The sequence below is a fragment of the Lissotriton vulgaris genome, chromosome 11, assembly GCF_964263255.1.
Source record: "Lissotriton vulgaris chromosome 11, aLisVul1.2, whole genome shotgun sequence".
NCBI classification, from domain to species: Eukaryota; Metazoa; Chordata; class Amphibia; order Caudata; family Salamandridae; genus Lissotriton; species Lissotriton vulgaris.
This window is the reverse complement of record NC_141699.1, coordinates 1107732063-1107747182: the sequence shown is the minus strand read 5'-3', so window position 1 is coordinate 1107747182 and position 15120 is coordinate 1107732063. Positions and strand designations below refer to the sequence as shown.

Sequence of the window (15120 nt, the reverse complement as noted above, 5' to 3'; positions counted from 1 at the left end):
ACATGAGGGCATGACTAATTAGAGAAAAACATTCTTGTGAGCCATACTTCATGGCCATAAAAGCATCAATTGGTATATGAGAAACAGAAGAGAGCAGACACATTATGTGTGCTTACATGTTGGTTCACCAATTTTGATGCTCATGTACTGTAGTAGGTTGAACTCATTGTCAACTACATCTGCCCAGCAATGTTTTAATTGTGGGTGGTCACAGTCCTCTCCATGGATATGCTGCATCTGTTGTCTTATGCTATCCCATCTTTGCTGCCTGATTTTGACAGGGGTATCATTGGTTCAAAGGGCCCCCATGAGATACCATGTTCTGAAGATAATGACAGACCAGCCAGAGGAATGCCCCTACCTCCTGCACGTTAACTAGGTGACTATGGATATCCCCCGGCATTATCCCACCCACAAACAGTAATCCTACCGCTACACAAAAAAAACAAATACCTGTATAACAAATATACCCAAAGAGACAAACACCCACCAGCACACAGGACAATAAACAACAATATACCACTAAAACACACAAAAAGGACTTGATGGCCACAACAACGAGGACAGCGGACACAAGGCACAAACTCCAAAAGCTCCAAAACCACTCTCCAGCACAATCAATATATCACCACTTTCAAGCACAGACAGTTAAACTGTGACTTATTGTGAAAGTAACTACGCAGTTCTGGTTTGCAGCATGAAGGATCCATTAATCCCTTCCCTTCATCCATTATTTCGCTTCCCTAGGTGGATGTGGCACGTTTTCAGCCTATGCGTCGCTGTTTTTTTTTACGCTAACACTTAATGGGTCCATTTCACAAAAGGCCTAATAATGTTTTTTTTTTAAAAACATTAGTCATCCATGTGGGAAGCATCATTTATCACTTAGGCTGTGGCAGAAATATTTCATGCTGAACGGATTGGGGTAATTTTGTGGGGATGCAAGAGGCCCATAGGAATGAATGTCAATTACCGAATCGGTAATTACCGATTCGGTAAAATAGGGAAAGAGTCAAGGGTGGCAGGGTGTCACTTTGACACCCTGTTGCACCCCTGAATAGTGCCTGTGTGCACATGTGGCACACATACATGCCCTAAGGGCATGTATGTCTGTCACATGGCACAGGTGTAAATGCACAGATGTGCATTTACAGAGGTATTCTTTATTAACCCTTAACTAATAGTTGGTGGTAAATAATGAATCCTTAAAGCACAGAAGCACTCTTCAAAGTGCTTCCTACATGTCATTTACTGATTCTGTAAATACCGAATCGGTAAATACTGATTCGGTAAATACCGAATCGGAATCCGTAAATTTGCCACCTACATCAGAAAAGGCTATTACCGGTCGGTAACAGCCGATTTCGGCCGTTACCGACCGGTAATAGCCTTCCTAGATCTGGCCCGTAGTCTTCATGACTTCTCGACATTTTAGGATTGCATAATGCATATTTATGACCCTGTTGACACATATGGTTTTTTTAGCGCAATGTCAAATGTGCATTATTTGAATTATGTTTTATATCATGACATTTTTATACTGTAATTTCATCTGATGTTTATGGGGAATTTTTTTAATGATTTTAATTAACTAAACAATAAACTTACTTGTGTGTGATGCATTATTTGAATTATGTTTATATCATGACATTTTTATACTGTAATTTTATCTGAATTACATAGGGAATGTTTCATGGTTTTAATTAACTAGGTTCTCTCTGTTCTCTCTGTGCTAAGTTATATTTTTTTAAATATTCTTTTTATTAAAAGTTCAACAAAAGAAAGACATCAGTTGACATGGCCAGTTACACATTTGCCCGTGGTACAGATCAATACATCAAACAGTACATACAAGATAATGATCAAGGGATCATCAGGATTCCTGCGCTTCCTCTCCTTCCAGACAGATCGGAGGCGCACAGATGTCACCTCGGTAACTGTTCCAGTCCGCTCATACCTTTTCTCACTTTTGGGGACAACCTTTGAATACGTAGACCAATCTCTCCCTGAACATGCACAAATCCATGTCCTCTGCCTATTTCCCAACCCGGCATGGCTGCTAGCTCCACACAACTGAGCGATGTTGCGCTTGGCAACCATGCATGCCAACGTCACCCACTCTCTCCTATACACACACAGATCCATAGGTTCCCAGACATTTGAAATACACCTACGAGCCTGTGGCCCCCCCAAGGGCAGCCGGCAGTCTATCATGAATCTCTACCCTCTGTGCTAAGTTATTAATGTTACCCATTGGCAATGCATCAGCTTCCCCCAGGGATGCCAGATACTACCACTTCCATGGAGTCAGTGCAACCACTACTCAGCCTCCAGCCAAATAACACTGTGTCGCACAGTGGAGGCATCAGGTTGTAGTCAAAATGTTAAAGTGTGCACCTAAACACCTGGAAGTGGATGTATGGATTGTACTATTCAATTGTTTGGATAACTGCTATTAATATCCAAAGGTGATACTACACAGGACAATGACAGTGTCATATTTGTGCCCACCACGTTCCTCATTCATGGTGATTGTAGTATGGTAAGTCACCATTCATTCCTTGGTGTGTACTCCAACATATTGCTGCATAAGTGACTCTCTACCTACACTATGCATCAAGACAGTATTGTTTGTGTTCTGTGACGGGTGTACACATGCAAAAATGTGGGACTAGCCAATATATTATATGTAGATTTAGACTTTGTATGTGCTAATTGAGTAAGCCTGGGCAGAGTTTGCGGAGTGCCGCAACGCAGAACTCAGTTAAATGCCTTCCGCAGTGATTTTCAGTGCCAGGTACTTGTAAGCACTGTGCAATCATTGCAAACGGCATCCATGTGCAGTGCAAGCAGATGCGGTTTCCTTTCTGCCGCTCGAGTAGATTTTTACTCGAGCGGCAGCCTTCTCAACACGAACGGACAGTTTCTCAACGTGAGCGGTCGTAAACATATGTGACCACTCGCAATGAGAAATCTAACCGCCTATGTTGAGAAATTTCGCCAGTACGTTGCTATTCCACGCTCCAGCTTGCCAACTTGAATTGGAAAATCTCGCTGGGCGGTGGGTTTTCCTTGCTCATGCTTACCAATTAGACAAATGCGAGCAAGGTAAAAAATTCCTTTACGCTGAGCGGAGCTTTTCAGAACCCTGAGAGTTCCGCGTGATGTGGAAAATTCAGCGAGGGGAGTGGAGTTCACCGCCCAGACTTGTAATTGGGACAACTTTCTGAATGTAACATATGGGTAAGTTAGTTGTTATAGCATATGTAGACTGTAGTTTTTATAGTGTTTTCCCATACACATCCTATGTGAACCCTACAGAGTCATCATACAAAGAGTGGCCTCTACTGTCAGCCACAAGTATGAGGCCTAAAACATGGCTTGCATCAGGAGACACACACACACAGCATTTGGCCCCCAAATACACTACCACACCATGATCATTGTCAATGGCATTAAAGGACTATCTGCTACAGGTAGTTGGCATGCACTCTATTTTATTGTACCAGATGATGTTCAAGGCTGTTTCGTACACATTGCTACATACATAATCTTTGTGACATATAGTAGGCGACCTAACATGGAATTTTAGAGGTTCACTGTGAGTATGGAATATTGATGCTTACAGAGTATTGCACTGATATTTTATTTACAGATAGAGGTACAATGTGTAATTTGTCATCCATATTTCCTATGATGTTGGACAATCATGCTTCAGAAAATAAATTTTTGATGATATTGTCCCTCTGCTCCAAGTTGCTGAAGCTCCTCATTTTCCTCAGCATCTTCATCTGGCATTTCCTCATCTCTAACCGCATCTGGCCATGGCACATGGCAAAATGCAGCAGACCAATATAATTTTACAGACCATAGGTGGGGAGTAGAGCAATCTGTCCCCAGATACATTAAGGCTGCCTAATCAGGATTTCAGTAGTCCGAATGTCCACTCAGTGATGGATCTGGTATGGTGTAGGGCATGATTGTAGATCTACAGGCTTCTGTTTGCTTGATCTTTACAAGAGTCATGACCCACGGCATAAAAGTGTAACCTTGGTTGCTGCAAAGAAAGGAGGTGTTGTATTAGTTAAGACTCATAATGAGGGTTTGCCCAACATTCATTTCCATTCTGGTCTGTGACCAGCTCGGCTCATACACCTTGTAAATTGTCATGAACATGGTATGACATTGTGTGACATACAGGAAAGTTTGAATTGCCAATGGCTAATACAGAGCTAAACACACAAGTGTGATGTCCTCTGAGATAAACTTAGGGGGATATGTACTAGGAAGTGGAGGATATAAGTGTTAGCCTTCCTGGCTTAACGCCTCTCTCCTCCCCTTCTGAAAGACAAGGCTGCACCATATTTACAAGAATGTGGTGCAGCCCTGCGTTGCCCACTGCAATGGCTCTAAGTTTTGGAATTTAGCACCAACACAGGCACCCTTGCACCAGAGTGCAAGGGTGTCTGCCTGCAGGGGAAGATTGTTCATGTGTAGAAAGGTGTCTCTTCCTGCACATAAACAATCCTAGAAATGCCATTTTGACACTATCAAATGTGCTGCTTTATGCAGCACACATGAAAGTGACACAATGGAATTTTTTTAAGTTTGTCTATGTACAGGAAGGGATACCTTCCTACACATGAACAAACAATGGCATTTTGATTTTTTCATGTGTGCTGCACAAGGCAGCACACATGGAAAAAGCAAAACAATGAGGATAGATAATGCATTTCTTCTTGTTTTGCCATCTATAGACCAGGATTTACCTGGTCTGTATTTTGGCCCTGCCTCCTATATACGCCACCCTTGTACATAGGGGGCAGTCGCAAAATCGATGGGGTTTGCGGTGGAACACTCACTCCAACACCACTGCCCACCCCTTTCACGCTAACCGTAGTGTGAAAGGGGGCCTTAGGTACAGGGCAACGTTAATCCACGTTAAGTGGCTTAACACTGCCTTGTACATAAGGGGCTGCCCCTATCACCACCACAACGTCACTATAGGTGGCTTATACATATCCCCCTAAGTATTTGTCATTCAGCTGAGTGCCAATGCCATGCAGGTGATGATTTGTCACCAATGAGGTTAGTCTCTTTGCCATTGAGTAGACACATGTCTCACAACCATCTATTCTGTCAATTTCTGGCTGCTATAGCAAATCCTGAAATAATACCTGTCTAATTAGAAAACAGATAACAGTAGCTGGTGATGTGTTTTAGTTCTGTCACATATATCTTGTGTTGATATTCTTAGCAAGCACGTTTCTATGTGTACAACCATGGTAAGGTTAGTGGGTGTATGTGAATATGGCACATGGTAGTATACACATGGCAGTGCACAGAGTCCACAATGGTTACAGAACACAAGTGTTAATAGATATGTGGTTATGTTGCACTCTACAGTGTGACAGGCAGACTGCATACAATTCAGTAGCACACATTGTTGGGAGAGTGTAGGCCATATATTCCATGTCCATGGTTGTACGTCTGTGCAGAAGCAGTGCAGCAAATCTCCATGACAGCCACATTATTTTCCAGAAAACAATATCGTTGGCTGTCATGGGGCTTTAGTTTGTGCATGAGGGGCATCTTGCTGCACAATCTGTCACCTGGGATGACTGCTGTAGTGGTGGCTTCACCATAAACGTATACATGTTGTGCACATTGGATGAGCTGTGTGTATATGATTTGTGAAATAATGTAGCGAGGTTGAGTTGATCCAGTGAGGTTAATATATGCCTATATATTCCAGTTTCAAATGTGTGGGATAGATCTTTATGCGTCCTGGCCGTGGAATTAACATGTGATACACAGACTTGAGACAGGGATTGCCTTGCTTCAACAATTTTGAAAGCTTCATTAAACTATTGTTTAGCTATGTGCGGGTCTTTGACACAATTGCTTAAGCACACAGGGTCTCATGTAGCATTTGTAGCAACTGGGCATCACTGGACGTGAAAAAGCATAGCTAACCTGCATCCAACATGTAGTGATAAAATGAGCCTTTCAGTTTACATACCAAACACAAGGAGATGATGGACAGAGTCCTGAAACTTTTCATACACTCACTCCAGTCACAGATCTGGGTTGAATCCATCATTGTTCTTTAGCTCACTCTGCCACCCCAGTTCAGCCCTGGCTATTTGCAAATCAGTCTTGACCCTGTGCCTCATGGGAACAGTCCAGCCTGAACTGCCTAGCCAGGTTTTCCCTGGACTGGAAACAAGCATCCTGGGACCGGGATGGGGGTAACACCCCTCATCAGCCACGCTAGCTTGAATCCAGTGGCAAAGTGAGAAAGGGACCCATGTCTGGGCATACCCTGCCAACTTAGGGTGACCAAAGCAAACACAAGGTGATGATTGACGGAGCACTGAAACTTTTCAGACACTCACCCCCAGTCACAGATCTGGGTTGAATCCATCATCGTTCTTTAGCTCACTTCACCAGCCCACAACAAAAGGCTTTGTCACTGTAAAGTTTTCAATAGAATGGCTTGCAGCTATGAAAAGTGGAGTCATAGTATAAGTTAGGGGAATTTCAAGTTGGAAATTTAACAACAAATTCACATAATTAGCGAATTACGCTTGCCTAATTTAAAGATTGGAAAGACCTATGTAGGATATCTTCAACTGAGGATCATTTTAGGTACCTTCTGATACCAATGGATAGAGAACCCCAATTTCCCGTCAAGATTCTCAACTGCTCCCTGGAGAAGTTGAACAACAAATCGACAGCCCTGACACTTTAACTGGTATAAGGTGTCCTATCCCATCTTCTTTATGAATAGTTTTCTGTTGGACTAGAAGGAGCTCCTTGTGAGTGTCAAGAACAAAAAAAGGCTCCCAAACTTTAAAGTTGCAATGACTGTGAACCTAGCATTGGCAAAGACATCAGGTCTGGCTTCATCATAGTGTGGTAATGATTAAATGTGTTTTCAAATATTTAATTATGTTAAAATGCTAGGAAAATAAAATAAATCAGACCACCACCTAAATGTGGGCACCAAATGCTTGTTGTGTTTGTTTTAAAGAGATGTTTTGTTTCTAACAAAAAAGCCTTCTAGTTGTGTTGTGCATTTTACCAATATGTTTGTGCTGGTGACAAGATTAAATCATCACTGGAAGTTGAAGTTTGTTTCAATAAATCAAGAAAACTAATGAACCTGGGAGATCAGGAATTTCATCAGATGTGAGGGTCATTTTTTATTTTGTTCTCATCAGGACTGCCAGACTTTTATTAGCACCTGTACTAGAACCATGGTTCACTTGGGGCTCGGTTACAGTGCAATAGCATTGTTGAGTGGAATTAATCTCTGAACACATCACATGAGACACAAAATGTATTTGATTTAACCTTAAAATCTAATATTAGTACATTCCACAAACCACAAAAGGGTTTCTATTCTTACATAAAACGTTTCATATTTGCCATAGCAAAAATTACAACAGCAGTCACTGGTCAACACACAGATAAAAGAGAAAAGAATGTGCTTAAAGAAAACACATTATACAGCTATTATTAACTTGGACCTATCTTTGCTTGAGGTCTAGTTTAGGAACATCCGTTCATAAGGTTTGTGTGTAGTATTTAGTTGACAATCTTTCAAACTTGTTTCATCAGGACAAACAAGATCTGGAACCCCTTGAGACAATTGAGGGAGTATTCTCTGTGGAACCCTGAGATTGGCTCACTCAATTAGATGGTTTAGAGTGTAGGCATTAACTACTGCATTGGAATACCAGCATTCAAATTTATGTTTCAGTGGACATAAAGCAGACAGGAAGTATTTCTGCCCGTTGAAGATGAGATAGGGTGGACAAAGCTAATAGCTATATTGTAAGTACTTGGCTTCAACAGGTGTGTGAATGTTATTTGATGCAGTTGCAGTTTCTGAAATGAATGCTCTTTTCCCTAGGTATCTGTTGGGGACATAGTGGTAGTTGGACTTTTTTTGGTGACCAGTATGGTTCCTCCTGCCCTCCCGGCTGGTCTGGCAGTTGGAACCATGTATGCCCAGAAGAGGCTGAAAAAGAGTGGAATTTTCTGTATCAGCCCTAAGAAGATCACTGTTTTAGGCTGGTTCAATCTCGTCTGCTTTGACAAGGTATGTACATGGTTTTATCATGGGTTGTGTTCATTTTCTCACTTGGTTTACTTTTCTTTGTGCCTGATTAAGCAGGTCGTAGCCCTAGCCCCCATGACGTACCTGTGGCCATTTCTCCAACTGGTCAATGCCCTTGTTAACCCGGCTCCAGTTCCTTAAGGCTCCTGCCTCACTCTTCCTTCTCTGCTTTATCAGCTCTCTTTTTCACTTTGTCTCTTTCTCTCTCACTCTGTTCACACTGCTCCCTCTCTCTTTCTTTTGCCACTGTTCTTTTGTGACTTTGCCACTGCTCACTCTTTTGCGCTTTTGCTTTACCTCATTTTTCTCTTTCTCTCCTTGTCTTGCCAATGTTTTTTGCAAAACACTTGCTGTGGAGCATGGACCAAGTAGAGCTTCCTGCCTGGGGCCAGTGTCCTTGCAATGGCCACAGACTCTCTAATCACTTTTTAACATGCATTCTAATAGAGTGCATGGCTCCACAGTCCCTCCCACTTCCCGCTTCCCTCCCACTGTTACTGCTCCCCTGTGTTTCTTTCAACAACCTCCTCCTCTTCCTTCAAGTTCAACCATCTTCTACTATCCCCAGCTCAAAAATGAGCTATAAACCAAGCTCCTCCATGTGCTTGTCCACTTAATTTCCCATGGATTTTAAAGTGTTTGCAGGGGTTGCTCTCAAGGCCAAAGACTGTGTATTTGAGCCCAAATATGTCTGTACTGTCTTTTGCAGCCAGTTGTAAAAGGTCTGGACATTTTCAGTTGGGTCCCCCTCTCCATAGGTGGCAATGCAGAACACTGCCAGTGCATTGTCGATTTCAATATGTCTGCTCAGGTCAGCCATCTCAGGCTCCTAGGGATCAGAAGACATCCCATGACTGCTGTACCAGTTGACATCATAGGCAAGGTAGTTGAAAAATTCTTTATCTCTTCCAGTTTGAGAGCCATAATTTATCACAATGTATTTCCCTGTTTTCTTCAAATTTTCCACAAAGCAATTATCTTGAACAGATGCAGCTCTTGGTGTCTGGATTTTTGTGCAAATTTGGATTATCTTCCATTTACTTTCGGAAAAAGAACCCATGGGTGAGCAGCCCAACAATCAGAGAGAAGAGAAACATTTTGTTCATGCTAAGCAAGGCCTTCTCTTGCGGGCTGCTGGTATCGTCTGGGGGTGTGATGTTTGGGTCTATTCCGAGTCCCCCATTATCATCTGTGATACTTCACTACGTGGTAACAGCAGTTCTCGGACCTCCAAAAGTCTGTATGTTAACCTCCCACTGCCTGTGGTTTCCCAAACCCCACCCTTCTCCTACTATTGATGGTTTCCCCAGTCCTCTTGTTGTCTGTGATTTTCAAACCCTCGCATCCTCTTGCTGTCTGTGGTTTCCCAAACCCTGCCTTATTACCGCTGTTTGTGGTTTACCAAACCCTGCCATTTTCCCACAGTCCGTAGCTTTCCAACCCTGCTCTCCTCCTGCTGTCTGTGGTTTTCCAATCCCACCACCCTCTGGCTGTGTGTAGATTCACACCCTAACACAGCCCTACTTTCTGCGACTTCCAAAGAACAAAAAAGTCCCACTGACCGTCTCCTACTGTTCGTGGATCATCCCACACCACACGCTCCTCACATTGTCAGTGGTTTACCTCCCCCTGCCCTCCTCCAACTGTCCATGTTTTTTTTACTCCCTATGCCCTTTTCTCACTGTCTGTAGTTTTGTTCAGACCACCTGCCCTCCTCTCTTATGTTGCTTGCTCCCCAAAACATGCAACATGGCTTGAAGAAAAAAAGCACTTTAATGTGGTCAACATTGGCCATATCATATTGCCTTTTAGGTCTCGCCTGAGCCAGCGCGCATGCACTGCCCTGCGAGGCATAAAGTAAGGACTTTAAACTCAGACCACACGCTCGTGCGTGTGCTTTTTTTTACTCCCAAGCTATAGGCCTTTGCGTGCATCTTTAAAAAAAAAAAACAGCATACAGTTGGCCAAAGGCGGATGCATGTCCCGCCTTCTCTCTCCCCTGGCCTAGGAATTCGAGCAGCAGCGTGGCCGGGTTCCAGCTGCATACCTCACATTCATTGCAGTGTGTGCGCAGCACACTTGTTTTTCTATTGCCGTGGAGGGTTACACATTTCAAATGGAAAGGCAAAAACAGGAGTCGGCAAGCAACTCGAGCATGAAATATGACAACTGGAAATATCTAATTTGAATGGAGGATGCATTGATTCTGCATACCCTAAATATCTAAAAAAAAAAATCACATTGTCTGCTGGGCTGGTGCTGGAGGGTCTGCTAACCAGAGCATATAAAGACGTCTTTATATGCTCTGGTTAGCAGATCCTCCACCTGCAGATAAAAAAAAACTAGAATTCTGAGGTTGAACTTCATCGACATTCGATTCGCACTTCAGATAAGCATTGTTTCGGAAATCTTAAATTGTCCAATGCCAAGTGCGATGTAACTACCTCCGTTCCAGTGACTGCCTTACTATTTCATTTATAATCCTGCTTTTTATATAGGAAACACACAAAAATTAGTACTTGACTGCAAAGAATATACCAGGACTGTGCGAACTGGCAAGAGCAATTTAAGAATATTTCAATGTGTCTTCTGAATATTTTTTGCCCTTCTTCCCACTTTCTCCCCTGCCCATAAACAGAATATTGAAACCACTCTCTCGCCCGCCAAAAACAGAATAATGAAATTAGAAGTGGCAGCACAGTAGGTAGCCCTGAAAAGGTTAGGCTTGAACACCAGATTAACGCCATGTCATCCAGGACACCATGTTCTAGTCCTGGGCGTGCATCTAACACCAGAACATATTCTGACATTTGTAGTAGTGGTTTACTTTAATGGAAGTAGTTGAACTAAGCTCCAGTGTAATGCTACAATCAGGGCACAAATCATAAAAAAAGTGGGGGGACTAATTAATCTAAGCAGTATCAATATGCAAGTGACATCATAGCACCTGGCATCATCACGGCTCGTGAGATCATGCATGGCATCACAAGAAGTGACATCAGATCTTAACAAACATGTGTTTAGCAGTTCTATCATGAGTATATTTGAGTGAATTGCAAGATTTAGCAACTGTGATGTTGCGTCTGCTTTGTGCGCAAAAATGTGATGCAGCCTTGACACAAAGTTTGGGCCTCAATTTATACATTTTGTTTAACAAACTCTTCCACAAATAAGTAGGCAGCAAGCAGAAATATGGCAGTAAATCTTTTCTTCTTAATATGTTGAAAATTCTGCATTTTAAAGTATTTGATGTGGTTAAAGCACCGGCTAACTCTGGAATTTAACGCATTTGCTGGTGAAATCGATGTCTTGTTTAGTTCTAGTTTTAAAGTAAAGTAGCATAGAGGATTAATGTTTCTCCTGGTAAGCACACCATGCAAAATGCAACTGACAGATTTTTATTTAATGTAGGTAGGTAGGTATGTGGGTTACTTCTTTTAACACAAAGATCCTTTTGTTACTTGCATTTCATAAATTGAAATCTTTCTAATAAAGCACAATGAGCTATGAAGGACATGACTAGTAAACCTTGTAACCCTCATTGTCTTATGCAACACATCCTGTTCATTGATTTACACACACATATGATATATTGTCAATGTATAATGTTTACGTGTGATGTAAAGTTCTCTGACACCTTTCATTGGGGTGAGCAGCGCTATAAAAGAATAAAACAAAAAAGTGGTATTAAATTGTTATTTATGTAAATACTAGTACAGACCAACACATCTGGCATTCTTACAGAACATACATATCTCTTATAGATACCAACTGAACAAAGTCAAAAGCATGTCTCTCTTAAGTACCAGTGAATTGATGAGCTGTGTGACTTTTTTCCCCTCTATAGTATTTAGGTGTGAGGCTTCAGATAGTCCCCAGCCAGGATACTTGAACAAAAGGAGGCCTGATGGCCCCTTTTCTTCGGCCTTTGTTTTGGGCCTAGCTGGAGTTTAAAATTACAAACCCCCATCTCCAGCACGCTGGCACTCGGAACACAGCAGAAAAATTGCAAACGTTGCTGAATGTGTCCCAGGGTCTGAATCCTACCCCGGGATGAGTTCAGCTTATTTCAGTGGGGCCCAACTTCTGTCAGGGAAGCATTAGCATAGCCAATAGGTCCCGCTTTTGGGACCTTATAAGTATTTAGTTATGCAGCACAATATCCTTGGTGCAACAACATCAACCGTTGTATGGCTAAACACATCCCAAATGCGAGACCTATTGGCTATGCCAATACTAGTTTAAACTTTAAGTCATGGTGAACTGCTTTTGGGCTGCTGTGCAACATGTAAAAAACAAACACTGACAACGCCAATGGATCTCACATAGGTAAAACCAATTGGCTTTGCCATTGCTTGTTTGTATTGCCACTGTTTGGTGCCTTTTGACTTGCCAGTCCTTCCCGTTTCTGTTAATCGGTGTTGTCACTGTTTGTGCTCCTTGTTAGCCAGTCTTCCTCTTTTATGCCCTATTATTTGCCCCTAGTGTGTGCCTTTTGTCTTGCCAGTCTTTCTCTTTTGTGCCTGTTTGGTTTTCCACTGTTTCCTCCTTGTGTGTATTGCCACTGTTCAATTCTTTCTGTGCCTGATGTCTCTGTCCCCTTTCCCACCTGTTTATTTTCTCCTACTTCTCTCCATTGATACTTTCCTCCCTCTTGTGCCTCCTGCTCTTTCCTGTTCTGTCACCTCCCACACTCCTCGTAGCGTCACCCACCTCCACCTGTGCTCCTTTCAACTCCCAGGAGATACTTAATGGTGGCTACAGTATGCACTGCTGGCACACCAAAGGTGCCCCAAAGGCAAGCCCATTTGCATCTGTCAATGCCTGGAACATGCCAGACACCCTAGTCCTCCCAATAGGAGGGCAGAAAACTCTACTCTTCTGGTAGAATTCACAGAGAGAGCATGGAGTTATGGAAAAACTCCACCAACCGCTGCATCCTGGTGCTAAAAAGCAGCATAAGCAGCACAACGTATCACAATTCCACCTCTCCTGGAATGGAATATTGCAGAGATTGTAGGTAACAAGGGTAAATTAAGTTTAAAAAATGTGTTTTTATTCAAGGGTCTTCTTCACACTGATGTTGATGGTGACAACTTTGGCTTAGGACTTAGGGCTGGTAAAACGTACAAAAGGCAATTGTGGATACCTGCCACTCTATACTGAACGTGTTTTCATGTCATTCTCCCATTTGTACGGGTACTCATGCTGAAGGTGAATACTTGCTAATGGTAAGAGACCCGACTTGAAGCTCCTTTTTAATATGAGATACTGCACACTTTGGCCTAGGTTTACAAAGACTTTGCATTGGGTTTGGATTACTTTTTTTTAATGCAGACCCTACACAAAATTTACTGGTGGAAATACAGTCCAACACAAATCATGATTTTGAGTTGGAACCTTTTCCTGGTATTCATGGATCTCAGTTCAGCATTCAATTGTTTAAGTCACCACACATTATGGAATATTATAGAGGACTTGGGTGTGGAAGTGCAACTTCTAAATTCCTAATAGTTATACGAAGACACATATGCCAAGGTTCGTTATGGAAGTCTAGGAGAATGTACTTCTAAGTTCCCACTCAGGAAGGGGACAAATGTGTGTGCTAGTCCCTTTCATTTTAACCCTGTACATAAATGGCCTAGGTCCTTATTTAACTAGCTAATGCCAGGATTTCTCATTTATTAATAACCATCCAATTCCAGCATTGTTGTAAGCAGGCAATGTTGTTTTAATGTCCCGCACACAACTTGGTCTGCAAAGAGTTGTCTCTAGATTTTCAACCTTTATGTCAAATTTTGATCTCTATGTAAATATCACTAAAGCATACGTAATGAAATGCGGAAATAATAGTGTTAAATGTCAAGACATCCACATCAAGAATACAAAGGTAGAATTCATCAATAGATTATCATATTTGGGGATTCTCTTTGAAAAAAAGGGCTCTTGGTCACATGCCATTTTAGCCAGAAATGTTTTATTTGCAAAAGCAATGGTAGCACTGGTGAACCTTGCTAGGAAATTAGGTAAACAACAGTTTGCAGAACTAATAAAGATTTATAAAGCAAAATGTGTCCCAACTGCCATGTACGGAGCCGGCATTTGGGCCTACGCTGGCCCACAACCCTTACAGTTAATAGAGAATATTTTCTTAAGATATTTATTAGTGGTACCAAACAGTACTGCTACTCACATCTGTCATGCAGAACTTGGGTTGCCATATATATTTGATTTAATCAAGATTTGACCAATTCGTGCTAAACAATTGTTTTAAACTTCAAAGAGTGCTCCAAATCCCCTGGATCAAATATGTTAAGAATTTTATGGCTGATCTTGGGCACCCTGAATATTTTGCTGACCCAGTTACCATTTCAACAATCTCAAGGAAATCTTAAATCTCGATTGTTTAGGGCTTTTGGACATCATTAGATTCTCCACTGAAATAATAAAACCCACAGTTAGGGAAAATCAATCCCTATCACTTCAACCTTGTGTGCAACCGTATCTCGTGACTGTAAACGGGGGATATGATAGAATGATGCTGACCAGTTTATGCTTAAGCAACTGACATAGACTAACATCATTTCCAAACATGAATGATTGGTCAAAGTCTCTATCTCCGTGCCCATGTCATAATTTATCTAGACAATCCACAATGCACATGTTATTTTTTTGTACATTTGACACTTTCTTAAGATGGATAGTACCAATATTAAGGGTGCTAGGACTGAGACAATGGCTCCCAGCTTTCTTTATGCTACAACTTTTAGAACATAAGGTATTTACTAGCCACTTAATTAAATACTTGAAGGGTCTAATCAGAAGTAGAAAAACAATGTGATTAATGGGACTGGTTTTTTTTTTATAAGTTTTTAAACGTAATGTTTAAAATAATTTTAACATCAATCTGAGCTGACTGTTATAGATGTATTGAGACAATGTATTTGTAAGATGTCTTGATAGTTTATACACAATGTGCTTTTATGATTTAA

At 41.7% G+C, this 15120-nt stretch overlaps 1 protein-coding gene across 1 annotated transcript in view; it reads left to right on the top strand.

Moving 5' to 3' along the window:
• The window catches only part of LOC147684251 (putative cation-transporting ATPase 13A5), a 256436-nt gene that overhangs the window by 74187 nt on the left and 167129 nt on the right, over positions 1-15120 (top strand). Inside the window, exon 11 of the mRNA XM_086942616.1 lies at positions 7922-8110. Within this exon, the coding sequence (XP_086798742.1) occupies positions 7922-8110 (189 nt within the window). The remainder of the gene's footprint in view (positions 1-7921; positions 8111-15120) is intronic.